The 14,627-nt window shown below is 39.3% G+C and overlaps 1 protein-coding gene across 1 annotated transcript in view; it reads right to left on the reverse strand.

Annotated features, from left to right (window-relative positions):
* Positions 1-1,424: 1,424 nt before the first annotated feature.
* ralyl (RALY RNA binding protein like) overlaps positions 1,425-14,627 on the reverse strand; it is a gene marked incomplete at both ends in the record, with an annotated part of 62,797 nt that continues 49,594 nt past the window's right edge. Inside the window, 6 exons of the mRNA XM_080514929.1 lie at positions 1,425-1,457; positions 3,382-3,551; positions 4,902-5,015; positions 10,346-10,524; positions 11,933-11,980; positions 13,072-13,147. Coding sequence (XP_080371055.1) covers positions 1,425-1,457; positions 3,382-3,551; positions 4,902-5,015; positions 10,346-10,524; positions 11,933-11,980; positions 13,072-13,147 — 620 coding nt within the window. The remainder of the gene's footprint in view (positions 1,458-3,381; positions 3,552-4,901; positions 5,016-10,345; positions 10,525-11,932; positions 11,981-13,071; positions 13,148-14,627) is intronic.

Consider the following 14,627-nt stretch of genomic DNA (forward strand, 5'->3'; position numbering starts at 1 on the left):
TTGGACAGCTTTACACTGTTCCACAAATATGCAATAGCAAATGTTTTTTTTTAATGTGTAACCCAATGCACATAGACTGACACTGCAGTGGTATTTCATGGGAATGATTAAAATAGTGTTCGAATTTGCTGTTGGAAATCATGATGCAATGACATAGGGGAAGGGTAAAACTAGATTTTTTTTTTTAATCAAACAACACACATTCATTAATGAATATCTTGATGAAAAATTAAAGTGCAAAGACATTTGTTTTCATTATATCTTAAAATGATGGATAACATTATAAAATCTATCCTTCAACCAGAAATTTGTATTTGCTGTAAAACAAAACATGCATGAGAGTTGCAATACCGGAAGCAAAATGTGAAGGCAATTAAATAATCGTGGCATTTTTAGGATTTATGACTGATGAAATGCATTCCGATCTGCACAAATAAGTAATCGCTGGTAATTGTTGCATGTATCCTTTTATAATTTGTTGTAAGTTTCCTCAGGTTGTAATCTATTAATGCTGCCGCGGCGTGATCACATGATCAGCACCTTTACCTACAACCTGTGACTGTACGCACAATCAGAAGATGACAACAACCTCATATGGTTTTAATCAAAAACAGTTGAAACTGAATTTTGAAGTTTCAAGCCAAATCTATCCTTGAAAATATGTGAAAATGAGTCATGTGGCACTTGATATAAATATATATGAAATACATATAGACAACTACTATTAAGGGAGTGACACTATAATTGTGATTACCTTAAATACAAGGAGAGAACAAAATGATTTTAGTTTTAGATCTAATATAGTTTCCCAAAAAGTAAATCTAAATCTATTCAAAAACAGCAGTGCTGTGCAGTCTCCAATGAACAGAGATTTGCTTTACTTATCGAGTAGCACAAGACGACGGAGCTTAAATCAATGTTACATCAACGGTCCGCAACTCATAAACACTGCCGAGCGCCCCCCCGCCATACAGAGCGAGCCAGCTGATGATGTGGCCGCATCATTACCCACACCCCGAGAGGCGAGAGGCAGGAAACTCTTTACCTTAGGCCTTGCTACTTGTACCCCCCGCCACACAATTCAATTAGATGAATGTTGTTTACGGGCAGTTCTGACCCATTGGAATGCCATTATTGCTCCCTCTGTTGGATCTTGTATTAGCTGCCCTTCAGTGAAGCCAGTCCTCCAAATGTCATGGAGCTTATGACTTCGGAGATGATTAACAAAGTTTAGAGATGCTCAGGACACAGTTCAGTGACGAGGCTTTTTAATGAGTGTGCTGGATATATGATCTTTAATGAGGACAGACTTGTGAGAGCCCCCAGAATGTGTGTGTGTGTTTTTTGCAGTCTTGTCGAACAACCTCTCAGCGGCTGTGAGGAACACTCAAATTAAAACATAAATCTGAACCTCTTACCTGATCTCAGTTGTCAATATCCGATACGTGGTTTTCTATCTGAAAAGAAGAGTGTCGAGTTAGCATCATACCCATCATAGCACACAGATATTTAATCTTTTCCAAAGGTCAGTGCTGATGTACGCCCAACAAGAGCAGCCGTGCCGACCTGCCGAACAGGCTTTATGGTACATTATCACAAATTCTGATCAATGTGACTTTCAGGAAGCAAATAAATCTCTTCTGCCATGCCTCTGACAAATTAGTTCTTCCATTCGTGAAGACACAAAGCTTTCATCAAGGATAGGATGGCCATGCTAATCGAGGATTAATCCAGCATAATGAAGAAAGCCTGATCCGAACCATGGCCACATTGCACGGCTGAATCCAGATCAAACCGAGGACAATTGCTTGAGCACAAAAACCCAGACAATTGCTCTGCAGGCTCTTTATATTTCAAAAAAGAAACATTAGTACGTTTGAATTGCTGTATAATATGAAGGTGTTTCAACAGTCCCAGCACACATAATTAAGCTGAAATATTATTTCAGATTAATAGGACATATAAACAAACCAGTGCAAAGGAGACACTAATAGGATTTAGCTGAGATACACCACTGCTATTCATCTATTGAAGTAAAAAATCAACATATGAAAAAAGGACACTGTAAAACCCCCATGCATCAACAGTGTCTTCTTTAGACAGCAGGCTGTTATAGTTGTTGCTCTTTATTTCCCATTAATATCACTGGTGCGATAAATAGGTGTGGGATACCTGGAAAACAATGGCAGATTGAATATAACAAACAAGCCTTGTGGAGTAAACATGTCACGAGAAAGACTAATAAAGCCTATTTCTTTATTGAAATGAAAACTGAAGAAACAACTTTACATGTTGCTGTTTGACCATTATTTGTGAGGCATAATGTAATCTTTCATATCAAATAAATATTGTTATTACAGATAACTTCGAAAAGCTATGACTCTAACCATTCATCTGCCTCTTTTTTGTAATAGTAATATTTTAGACATCCTTTATTTATTAGTATCTATGAAAGGAACTAACCTCCATAGCGCATGGTGAGTGATTTGGGATAGAGAATTGAACCACCATCCTTTGGTATAAGCAATGACGTGCTCAACCAGCTGATCCACTATTATCCTACAGAGGAAGTCTGAGTTGGATTTGAAGAGTTTTTAAAGATGAATCGGTCATCTTCTATTTTATGGAAATAGTAATTCTCCCTAGACAATCTTGCATTGTTCTGTATTTGTCATTGTTTGTACTTTGTGCTTTGCCATTTCAGTTTTTCTTGCTGAGGCTTTTGTAACTTGAGGCCAACATAAAGATATTTATGGAAAAATCCTCTTATAGGTTGGAAATGTCATGCTGTGTGGGTTTTCTATCAGTTTTACATTGGCTTTATTAAAACAATTTTCATTTTTTTTCTTTGTGATAATAAAGATCATTCTGATAATTTTTTAATTTCCTAAATGGAACAAGTGTTTAAATAGTCGTTAAGACCGAATTCTCCTGGCTGATCAGCTTTTGCTGGCTCCCTTTTTCTGTGACCTTGTGAGAGAAAACCTCCTCTGCGCCGTTCTACCTGCACCACTTTGCGGTTAGATCGTGACCAGTCTGTGTCAAGCCTGTTCTTTAACACTCTCCTATGTGACTTGAGCTCACTGCTTTAATTATAGCCAGTAATAGCCGGTGTGTGTGTGTGTGTGTGTGTGTGTGTTTGTGTGCCTGTGTGTGGGCAGAGCCATGCTTCCACGGTTTGAGCTGAGGTCAACAGGGAGAAACTGTCAGTCCAGGCGCCCTCACCATTCACTCATGTGAGGCCCTGCTCTCTCAGATCTGCGGCCATGAATAATTCCAGAAAATTAACTTTCAGAAAGCAAAGACAGTCGGCCCACTTGAGATCTCCCAAAGTGTCTTGCTCTCTCCCTCCCTGTCAGCCCTGTCAACCGTTTCTCGTACCAGATGGTGGCTACTCTCCTCGTCGTAGTCGTCCTCGCCACCGTCGGTCATCTCTCCCGCCTCCACGTCCAGCGCCCCCTCGCCCGCCTCCTCCCCAGAGTTGTCCGCTGCCTCTGACACCGACTCCTCATGCAAGGAGTCGCAGTTGTCCTCGTACTTTCTTTGAGCCTCTGGCAGGAGAAAAGGAGCGCACGTACGAAGAAGTCAAGAGTTTGATCACAGCCTGCAGTTGTATGCCTGTATTTCTGTCTTGTGCACAAAAATAAAAACAGCACACCCATCGGTCGACAGAACAACTAAGCAGGTGACAGGTGCACACACTCGTTGTACATCAGTAATTTTGTGAGCAGAATTTAGCTGGAGAAATTTTGTATTTCAGGAGTCGAAACTTTTGTTTGAGTTAACCACAAGCAGAAGCCCCAATTAAATGGTCATTGTGGTGGACAGAGGGTTGTTAAGTTAATCACTTTAATTAGATCTAGACCTACTTTAAGTTAAGTTTAAGCTGCGGTAGTATTTGAGGAATTTAAATAGCCATAAAAAACAACAACAAATGAAGATGATTGTAGATGAAATGAACAGCTATGTTTTGAAATGGATCGTGGAAAGCAGATCTGGATAGAACTCTACAATTAACAACAAAATCATTTGAGTTCAGGTAGAAAAATTGTCCATTTTACAGTTATACAGTTGAAGCCATTTGTTTCGATATGTAATATTAATGAGAATTTTGCTCCATAACTGCATTCCCGAGAACGAAAGAGAAATCATCAATCTTTGCTGAATCTCTGGCAGCAGCCTCAGTGAGGAAATTTATTAACTATAATCAACCCAGTTTTCTGCCTCAAAAAGGTCTCGCTCATTTATCACACACTTTTCACTGGAGCCCAGTACCAAATACCATTCTGACATTTTTCCATTCATTACCTGATGTTCCTAAAGCCTTACGGGAAACAATGTCAGATGTGAGGGACCAAAACTAGTTATGTAATAAAGATTTAAGGAAAACTTTAAAACCTATGGATTTTTTGTTGTTGTTGGAAATGGCCACCACAAGTGCTTCTAATATCCAAGTTACTTTTCACTTTCACTCTAAACAAAACATCACAGCATTTCCCCTGGAAAACCGTGAGTTGCTGCGAGTTATTTGGTAAACAACTGTCATGGAGGTAAAGATGCTCCAAGGTTAAAATGGAACAAGCCCTGAGGTTTGAATAAAAACATCACCGCAGGAGGAGAAATGTTTACGACAGATGTTTTTTTTCATGAAGTCTGAATGACCTTCGCAGGATGCGGCACACACAGTGGTGGAGGACATCTATAAAGACCTCTCACATACACTGAGTCAGCGTGGCGTTGACATCTGTCTGCCGTTATGACGAAGAGCTCTGCCGCTCTTATCTTAGATGGTGTCACTAAGACGTATGGCCGGGGTGTGCTCCTAATTTCCCTCCCTTAGTGGTTGGTGTCCTTTTCCCTTCCGTTGCCATCTGGGGCAGATTCTCCCGTCTGCTTCTCACCTGATTCGGCTCTCTGCTGCTTCTCAATCTTCTCCAGGCGGCCCAGCAAAGAGTCAATCTTCAGCTTGATCTGAGTGAGCTCTCGCTTGATCGTCTGAAGCTGGTCCGTCTTCACTGCTGGAGCACAGAAACACAGACGAAGATATCCTCAATTGTGGTGAAGCCTGGGCTGATTGGTTATTTCACAGACGCTCTCAATTAATACTGGTAGGCTGGATGTTTGGGATCTCATGCCATCAGTCTGACTTAGACTTTCCTCAGGGATGAGGATCACAGTTTGGTTAACTGAAACCTTACCCAGATAAAACTGAGGACCTGCTGCTTTCAATTTGAAGATTAACACGCGGCTTACCACCCACCATGCTGCGCAGTGCTCACGTTTTACTCACTAGTGCCAGTATCTAGACAAACTGTGGGCTTTCCATGCTTACAAGCTAGTGACAGGATCTGTTTGGTTGGGTATACATTTTAAGTTTGGTTGCAGTTATTGAGCATCCATCATTTCCCGCTGTTGTGACTTTGACATTAAAAGCATTCAACTGGCAGATTTTTATCAGACACAGGAAATGGGATGCATTATTTATCATTTATCTGTGCTGCTACCAGATAAACCAAAGTAGCTCAGGCAGGATTAAGCTGAAACATTCAGTATTGAAATACACTTGTTGAAAGAAACACAGATTTAGGATTACAACTGATAAGTCTGGGTTGTTTTTACTTAATAAAAATTTTTTTTTTTTTTTTTTTTAATGATTCCCAATTTCTTTTTGAGTTTAGGATATTTTATTTGAAAGGTGGTGTTGTAACACTGCAAAATATTACTATATGAGACTTAGCAGTAAATGAAACTCAAAGACAGAGCTCAAAGCTTTTCTTTGCAAGTCAATTACTTGTACATTCGACAAGAAGATCACTAAAATGCAAACATCTCAAACCAATTCCCACATCTCTTTATACTGAATACTAAAGAAGTACAGGAATGTATTCATCCAAATGCTCAGTCTGTCAAAGTCGAAAAATACAATTTAAAATAAAGACAAAAACTTTAAAGCTGGTTGAAAAATGTGAATCAAGTCTTTTAAAATGAAAAACCTTCAAATGAACCATGAGGGCAAAGGAGAGAGGTCATATACAAACTAAACAGAGTTGTAAGAAAGAATTCAAATGAAATCCAGATGTCACATTTAACCAACTTAAGCATATCGTGCATAAAAGAAAAAAAACAAACCTGCATATCGCGTTTGAGTGCAGTAAATGTCTTTTGAGTTCGACAACTTCAGAGCAGAATCCCTTGTGATCTCTGTGTCTCTTTAGGTTGTCAAAGGCTAATAGTTAGGAACTCCTGTCAAGTATCTACAATACCTCTACCTTATAAATCGAAGAGAGTCTAAATTCACGTATTTCACATGCCGGTAAAATGTAAATATTTTTTTCCAGGCTATTTCGCCGTTGTCTAGTAAAGCTTAAACAAAAAAAACATTAAAAAATGTGGCAAAACAAAATCAACAAGCAGCATGATTTTTTATCAAAGTTTCAGTGCTATTTTTCCATTTTCATGCACTTGCCTGATCAGTACCTCACTAACATGAAAAACAAGGGGGCACAATTTTCCCACCCACAGCGTCTGTTTACTGCCTCATGAATAATTGCTCTCCCGTTTCTGTTTAGCTTTGGGCTTTCGCCGTTCACTCTACAATGCATATCTGACGTCTGGGTAAATGTAGTGGAACTGGACCATGTCAAAGTTTGAGTCCTAACCTTGATATGCTCTATGCAAAAACAAAAAAAAACATTTGTCAGAAGGACGTCACCATTAATTCAGTTTGGGTCCGTCTCACGGCTGCCGAAGCGAGGGTGTACTCTTTAACAGCTTGAACAGAGCAGATTAAAGAATTTAGACCATAAAGTAATGAGATAATCTTATTCCTTAACCCTCGGCAGCTGAAATGTGTCATCTTTTGAGAGTAAGTCGTGTTGGGGGTGGGGGGGAGAAAAACAGATACCAGAATTGAAGAAGAAAACATAAAATTCTCTTTGACACCTATCAGATTCTGTCAGGGCTGGAAAGAGGATGGATGAGTGTGCAGTAAACAAACCCACGAGTTCTTGTAAATCTGCAGCTGGAAAATCAGAAGCATACGACAGGCACAAAATCAAAACATTACTTGTCTGGTATCATGTCTGCGTTGTGGCTCTTTAAGTTAGTTTCCTTTCATGTATATTTACACCCACACCACGTTACAATGCCGAGCTCCTCCAATGTTTCTTTTTTTTTTTTAATGATCAAAACTAATGAATAAAACATTGGCATTTAAGGAAGATAGCACTGTGTGATTAAAAAAAAAAGATCCCTTGACATATTACCTTGCAGAAGACAAGATTCCCCCAAAAGGACATTTTAATCTTTCACTTGAATTTACAGTGAAAAACAACTCAGCAGCTGCCCCAGGAGGATCTAACGCACATTGTATGATGTTTGTCAATGTGGGACTTCTTTAAAACTCAGCAGGATGATTAATGTGGCCATGGAAATGGGAGAAAATGCTGCGTATAATGCCATTCTGAAGGCAATACATACATAATGTGAGAAAGAAAAAAACTAAACACCCAGCCTACTCTCATGTTGTTTTGTAACACAGTCATCAACTATATATCTACAGATGAGCTGAAAACCGACCTTTTCAGGCGGGGGGAAAAAAGGTGCGGAATATGCAATCATATCTCGATGGGAAACACACTGTAGAGTCTATCTCTTTCTCAGCATCACCTGCTTCCATTTGGAAAAACCAACAGCCGTAACACACACACACACACACACACACACACACACACACACACACACACACACACACACACACACACACACACACACACACACACACACACACACACACACACACACACACACACACACACACACACACACACACACACACACACACACACACACACACACACACACACACACACACACACACACACTATCTGAGCTCGCTCTGGGCAGCTTACTAGTCGTCCTTTGATGATAAGAAAGTGTGGAACAGTTTCTAATTTATCAAGGGCCTCCAGGCCTTTTTCCCTTTGTGTTATCAGCTGCATAAGCTGCAGAGAGAAAACACACGTACCCTAATCCAGCATCTTTTCATCAACAACGGCATCTTTAGATGGCTCTGGTGAAAGGAAAAGAGTGAGGAAAAGAAACCATGCTATTGTAATTTAATAAGCATTTGGGCAGATTTTGGGAATGACTAATGGATCTAATTTTAGGACCACATTATGCGGCAGAGATACTTCATCTTAGGGATAGTTAGGATGTCTTCAATCACAGGTTTATAAAGATTAAGCAAAGACAAAGAGTTTTAAGGGCTGATGAACTTGATGTCGGTCAGCAAACACTGCAGGGGATATTTTTTTTGCTACTTAAAAAAAAAGACATACATTAGGTATTCATATTTTAAATATAGATATATTTTTCTCCTTGTGTTTATGGTATATGTTTCTGCAAACACATTTAAACATGGTGTGATTTCACGCTGTATAATAAAAGGATGGAATGTGATCCGCTAAAGCAATTTACTTTAAAAAGTTGGACGGGTCATTATATAAAGGCATGCAACCGTAACTTTAACAGCAAATCATTGCAACTTGTACCATCGCCTTGGCTGGATATTTCCACCAAATGCACATCCTTGCTGTGACCAGGGAATAAACCCAGGTTCCACACACTCAATGTAGTGATTTAACCATATTGTACCAGGAGGGACTTGCACTCAGAGTGCATGATTTACTAAGATGCACTTTCAATTAATATGTTCTTTGCAAGTGAATTACTAAGAATAAAGCAATGAGTGACATCCCATGCAAACAGGTGTGTTCAGATCGTGTTTGCATGAGGATGACATGTAACTGCATGACAATGTGAAGAACGTTCTGAATTATCTGAGCATGACAGGAACTATCTCATTTGATGGGAAAACAGATCTGATCAGATCTGTCGGTCACAAAGTCAAAATTTGAGGTTGAACACATTAAATAGTCACAATATTTAAATGAATAAAACTAAATAAGTGGGCTGCAGGTGATTCACAGGCACATGTATAAACTTAATGAAAGCAGGTTTTGCAAGAATAGGAGCCCATGTTGTTATACGATGGTTAAAAATATAAATGTAAACTCCAAACTGAGCTCAGGCTATTGTACATTCATGTTGATGATGTGCAAACAAATACCTTTTTTTCCATTTTCAAGTCCAAGGGAAAAATATTTCAATCAGACATTCTACAAATAATACTATAATAATATAATATAATGAGAGGCCAACCAATGTTTAATTATTTTAGTGTTTATCAGCAGATACTGATAATCCATCAGTTGTGTGAGGAATAAAACAAAAAATTGTGAAAGAAATACAAAAAACAAGTTATTTTCAGGATCTGCAAATTATTCAAAGACTCCCCCCCCCACCCCCAAATAAGAGGCTCCACAAAACAAAACTTTTTATCTGACACTGACAGTCTCTCTCTGACAGACTTCGTTAAATCTGATGAGCTGCCAGCTGTGTCAAAAGGCTTCAAGTGAAAAACACATACGTGTTCCATCCTCATGATCCATGCATCCTCCGGCTTGTTTGCCTTCCCCCCACTTTGAATTATCACGGCTCAAACTGCCCCACACTTATGTGCTCTGTTATTCAGACAAACTAACCTTATTTTGCTATCCAATCTTCGGGGGCCAAAGTCAATACAAACAGGGATTTCACAGTCATGCCAGGGAAGAATTAGTCTCCCAAACACATACTAGCACTGCTTAGACAGAGAAGAGAATTCATCGAGTCTGTCCAAAAACAGGATGGAAGATTGGGGATTTTTTTCCCCCCCTCTCTTCTCTGTAATACCAACTGCAGCAGGGTCCTCCTGACAGACCGTACCAAGCTGCTTGTGCTGATAACACTGGCCTAGACAGGCAACAATGAAACAAACACTGTAACCAATTACACAGGCTACGGACGGGGACGAGCGTTTAGAAAAACACAGCTGACCACAGCTCTGCCGAGATGCCCCCAATCTCACATTAATTACATTTAGGATGCTATAATGCATCACCAGCTAATCAGGGAGGCCGAATGAGATCCAGATGGAAGCTGGGCGATGGGAATAGCGCCGTTTGTTGAATGCTCAGAAAGCTCGGATTACATTTGTGTTTGTGATTTGCTCTACATTGCAGTGTGACTGCTGGGTTGATTTAAATAGCTTTTTATAGTGTTGTATGCCCATGGTTTTTTTTCTACTTGAGCCATGGTTTCAAATTGTATTGTAATAACAAGATATACCTCACCTTGAGTGAGTGGCCCGGCTGTTTGTGTATTTTTCCATATGTGGCCCTGGGTGAAATAAGTTTGGACACCCCTGGTCTAAAGTAAATACCAGACATCTTCTTGTACTTACGCTTGACCCCTGAGGACGAGGATGTTGGAGGTCTGGAGGATGAAGAGGAGGAAGAGGAGGATGTTTTGATGGGGAAGGAGGTCTTTCCCCGGCGGGAGGAAGGAGCGAGCACCCTCGAGCGTTTCAGCGGGATCACAGCTCTGGGAGGGGGAGCCACTCTGCCATGGTAGTCAAAAAGCCTCAAGAAAGCAGGGAAAAAAAAAAGCTTTCAAATTACACTTCACTTCTTGCACTCCTTCTATAAGTCTCTGTCTTTTATAAGAGGTCCTATAGCATTCAGAAAACGCCCATCAACTCAAACTAAAGGCTTTTTTCACTCCATCTCATCACCACTTTCCGAAGCCTCCTCTCCATTCCCAGTATTGCATTTCAAGATAGATTTGGTATGGATTTCTTTTCAATTCTTCAAAATAAACAAAAAAAGGTTGATGATACAGTTCAGGCTTACAAATAACCCTCTTTCTGTGAAACTTTCCAGAGCAGAACTTTCATGGAAAATAATCCCTTCACATATCCCTTAAAACTGGAGAGGATGAAAAGCAGCGGGCGCTAAATGTCAGATGAAGGTGTCAGCTTCCACTGTTGTCCGTGACACTCGACTTGTCACGGCTCTTACCGAGTTTGACATTTAGAAAATAGAAAATGTCCCGGCAGATAAGCACTCTGATCACTGGCGGTAAATGAGAGACAAAACAAGTGTTCCTTCATCAGCATGTTGGAGTTACATGCTTCATCTGATCACCCGTTTTGACAAGATGACGGTTTTAAGGCACCTCGGCGGGAAGGTTGCTGAATTAAATCTGACAAGTGACACTTTCAATGAGGACAAGTCAATCAGAATCTGTTCTTCATGACTGTTAGCTAATCCTCTACTCTGAATGCATATAGCCAATTTATAGCTGAGCCATTACCTTTTAAACAAAGTAACTCTGGCTGTAGTAGGAACCGTGCACTGCATTTTAAAGACAATGGAGGACGGCCATTATCCCTTAACCTTTTTAAAGCGCTATAAGACATGCAAAGGTGGAAAAGTTTTATCTGCCTCAGTAAAAACTAATAACATTATGTGAAGAGATAACATCAAATGATTACTGAGATTGGCAAAGTAAAAAGAAAACTAATTTTCATGAGTTCTATGCCACTACTCCAAATTTCAAGACAGTAATTCAATTCGGTATGCTTAACTCCTAAAAACGACCTTGTGAATGCTTTAACAAGCTATAAATTTAAACATTTTAGATTTAGCTTCATAATTAAGTAAGCGTTGAAAAGTCTGAGGTCTGATTATGTAGTATCTTCAAGGTATTATTCCTCTATTTGTTGCTACCACCGGTGTGATGCTATGTGAAATGAGGTATTTTATATCAATACATGTTAATCCAGTTTATTGTCTCTGGGCACACTAACATTCATAACTATGGGCATATTAGGGAAAATAATTAATGCACCCACATAAGAACACGCAGACTCAATATAGAAAAGCCACCATTCAAGACCCAGAGGAACGGAATGTTTATTTTCGAGTTCTACATTATTCTTCACGATTAAATCGCCAAATTCATATAAACACATTTGAATGATACATACCTGCTGTAGAAATCATCCCTGTAGTATTCATAATCAAATTCATAACCGCTGAAAAAGAGATAGAGTGGGAGGAAGAGGGGGGAGGCACAGAGAGCGAGAGCGAGATAAAGGAGAGATAGATTGTATTAAGACAAACCATTTCCGATCTGTCAAAAGCAAAGCAGATCAAACTGGAGCTGTTTTGACTCGAACCGACACGCTCCAGTTTACGCCTAAAGCTCATCGCAGGTTGAGCAGAAAGCCTGAATCACACCAGCATGCAAAGACTAACGATCAACTGAATCAAGAAAAAAACTTTTAGAGGGCAAATACAGTCAGAGAACGGGGGTAAAAAAATACCGTGAGACCCTAGAGAGGAAAATCAATGCCACACGCTCAGAATGGAGAGCAAATTACAATTCAGCAAGGGAAGTAAAAGAAAGAGAAGCGGTGGAAAGAAGAAGCCGTTTTCAAACATTGCCAATCTCATGGGAGTTTTAATCGGGATTAATGTATTATTATTTCATTTTAGAATAGTGTAGTGTTGGTTTTTGCCTCTCATGTTCCTCTTCCATAATTACCATAATACACTGTGGCTGTTTTCGACTGCTGCTGTAAAATGCAAATGAGGATGTATAACTCAAAGCACAAGTTAATGAATTAAGAAGTATAATGAAACAAACAATTCGAAAAGGGGCAAATTGAATGGAACTTTGCTAAGAGGCAAACTATCAAGAGTCCTCAGAAAAGTGTCCGCGTGAAAAGAAAAAACCTGTTCGTCACGCCAGACTGGAGTAAACAAGCGCTGCTTTGATGTGTTTGCGATCAGGAGACACGTATGGGGCAAGAAATCAGGGTCATGCTTAATGAAGCTTATACAACAGCGTCTCCTCTGAGCTCTACAAGATGGAGCTCAATAAACTCCAGTCAAACCAGGGAAATGTAGAAAAGCAATAAACACTCAATTAGAAATGCCCCCCCCCCCCCCCCCCCCCTAAAAAAAATCATTATTAAATCTGAGAAATATCCAAATTCTAAATACTGCTGCAAATTTACATCAGCGGTAGCAGCGGGATGTGAACGATGGTTAATATTGATGACAGGAGCTGCAGCCCCACATTTGAAAGTGTCTGGATGTTGGCTGGGAGGATGAAAATTACCTGTAGACAGCAGAGAGCGGCCGCTTTGAGCCGGCTTTGGGCCTGTAAGGCTTGGGCTCACCGGCCATGTTTATGTCTGTAAACACACACACAGAAATACACAGTTTTAAGGAGAGGAAGTAACAAATACAGATGTTCTACAATCAAACAGTATTTAAAAAAAATAATACTTTGTTGAAATTGTAATTTTAGTTCTATTATATGGTAACATACTTTGCTCACTATAAAATCAAGTTTCTACAGCATACCCTTCCAACGTTAAATAACATTTTAAATGTTTTGGTCTGCATTTTGTAGCATCTACATTCGTTGTTTTTGGTAACATTTATTTACCAGAGTGTCCATTCAAATATCACATTCTGTTTGAAAAGAAAGCTTTAATGAATAGAGATATCTCAGTGGTTAAACTGAATTGAAAGGTTTTTTTTTGCCTGATTTTGATGATGTAATAGAATATCAAATGTTATTGAGTTGTATTTGAGAAAATTGTGACTTAAGTTTGTCTGTTAGTATTATATGCTACCAAAGCAATGTGTAGTAGTATTATTATTAGTAGTCGTACTGAAATTCAAAAGGTCATTGTTTTAGTGTGACAGCTTCCATGTAAAATCGAAAACAGGTAACCAAATATAACTCCTCATTTACCGCATTTTCCAGACTATTGAGCGCATCTGGATATAAGCCGCACGCGCAAAATGCAGCACTTGACTATAGTCCGCAGATGCTCACGTTGTAACAGGGCAGGAATTTCACTGGGGATTGCTCATATCTTCATCAATTCCTGCAAATCTGTCTTTCATAGTGCTGGAAATTCACACAGTCACAGGGTCTTATCTCTGTTGATAAAGTATTTTATCCTTTTTTTTTTTTCTTTTCTGATCGTGATTCTGAGGAGGAAGATTCCTCAGCTACAGTGTCCAGCAGGGCGGCTTTACGTGATGCACCTGAATGCATCACTCACTGCCTCCAGCTGCTGGAGTTCTGGACCACGGAAAACAGCACGAGGTCACGAAGAACAGAAATGTCACTTTTATGGCAAATTTTGGAGAAGCAGAGGCACTCAAAACAGCATGTATGTGCAAGCTGGTGGCATGAAGCCCGTTAACCTGTAAAAATTCATAAATTGGCCGCATCAGGTTGTCAGGTTGATTAAATCAAGATATACTGAATTGATAAATTCAAGTTTCAAAAGACACTTTCTTTAAGATTCTACATTTGTAAAAACTGGAAACTTCATGACTTGTGTAATTGCAGGATTTGGCAAAATTTACAATTCAAAAGTATGCAAGACTAAAAACATAGATCCATTTATAAATCCATGAAAAAAACCTAACGTTTTTTATAACATAGTTAATATATTCAACATTCTTATGTAGGGCATTTCTCAGGTGAAATCACACCTATGAATCAATCATTCAAGTGGATATGTTATCAATGTTTATTACTTACAAAAAGTAGCTATGAATGAATTATGGTTCTTTTCCCCCTGTTACATTAATATATAGTCCTCTAACCCTCTGTTTCCAGTTACATAATATTGTACGATAAATAATTAC

Source organism: Blennius ocellaris (assembly GCF_963422515.1).
Source record: "Blennius ocellaris genome assembly, chromosome: 19".
NCBI classification, from domain to species: domain Eukaryota; kingdom Metazoa; phylum Chordata; class Actinopteri; order Blenniiformes; family Blenniidae; genus Blennius; species Blennius ocellaris.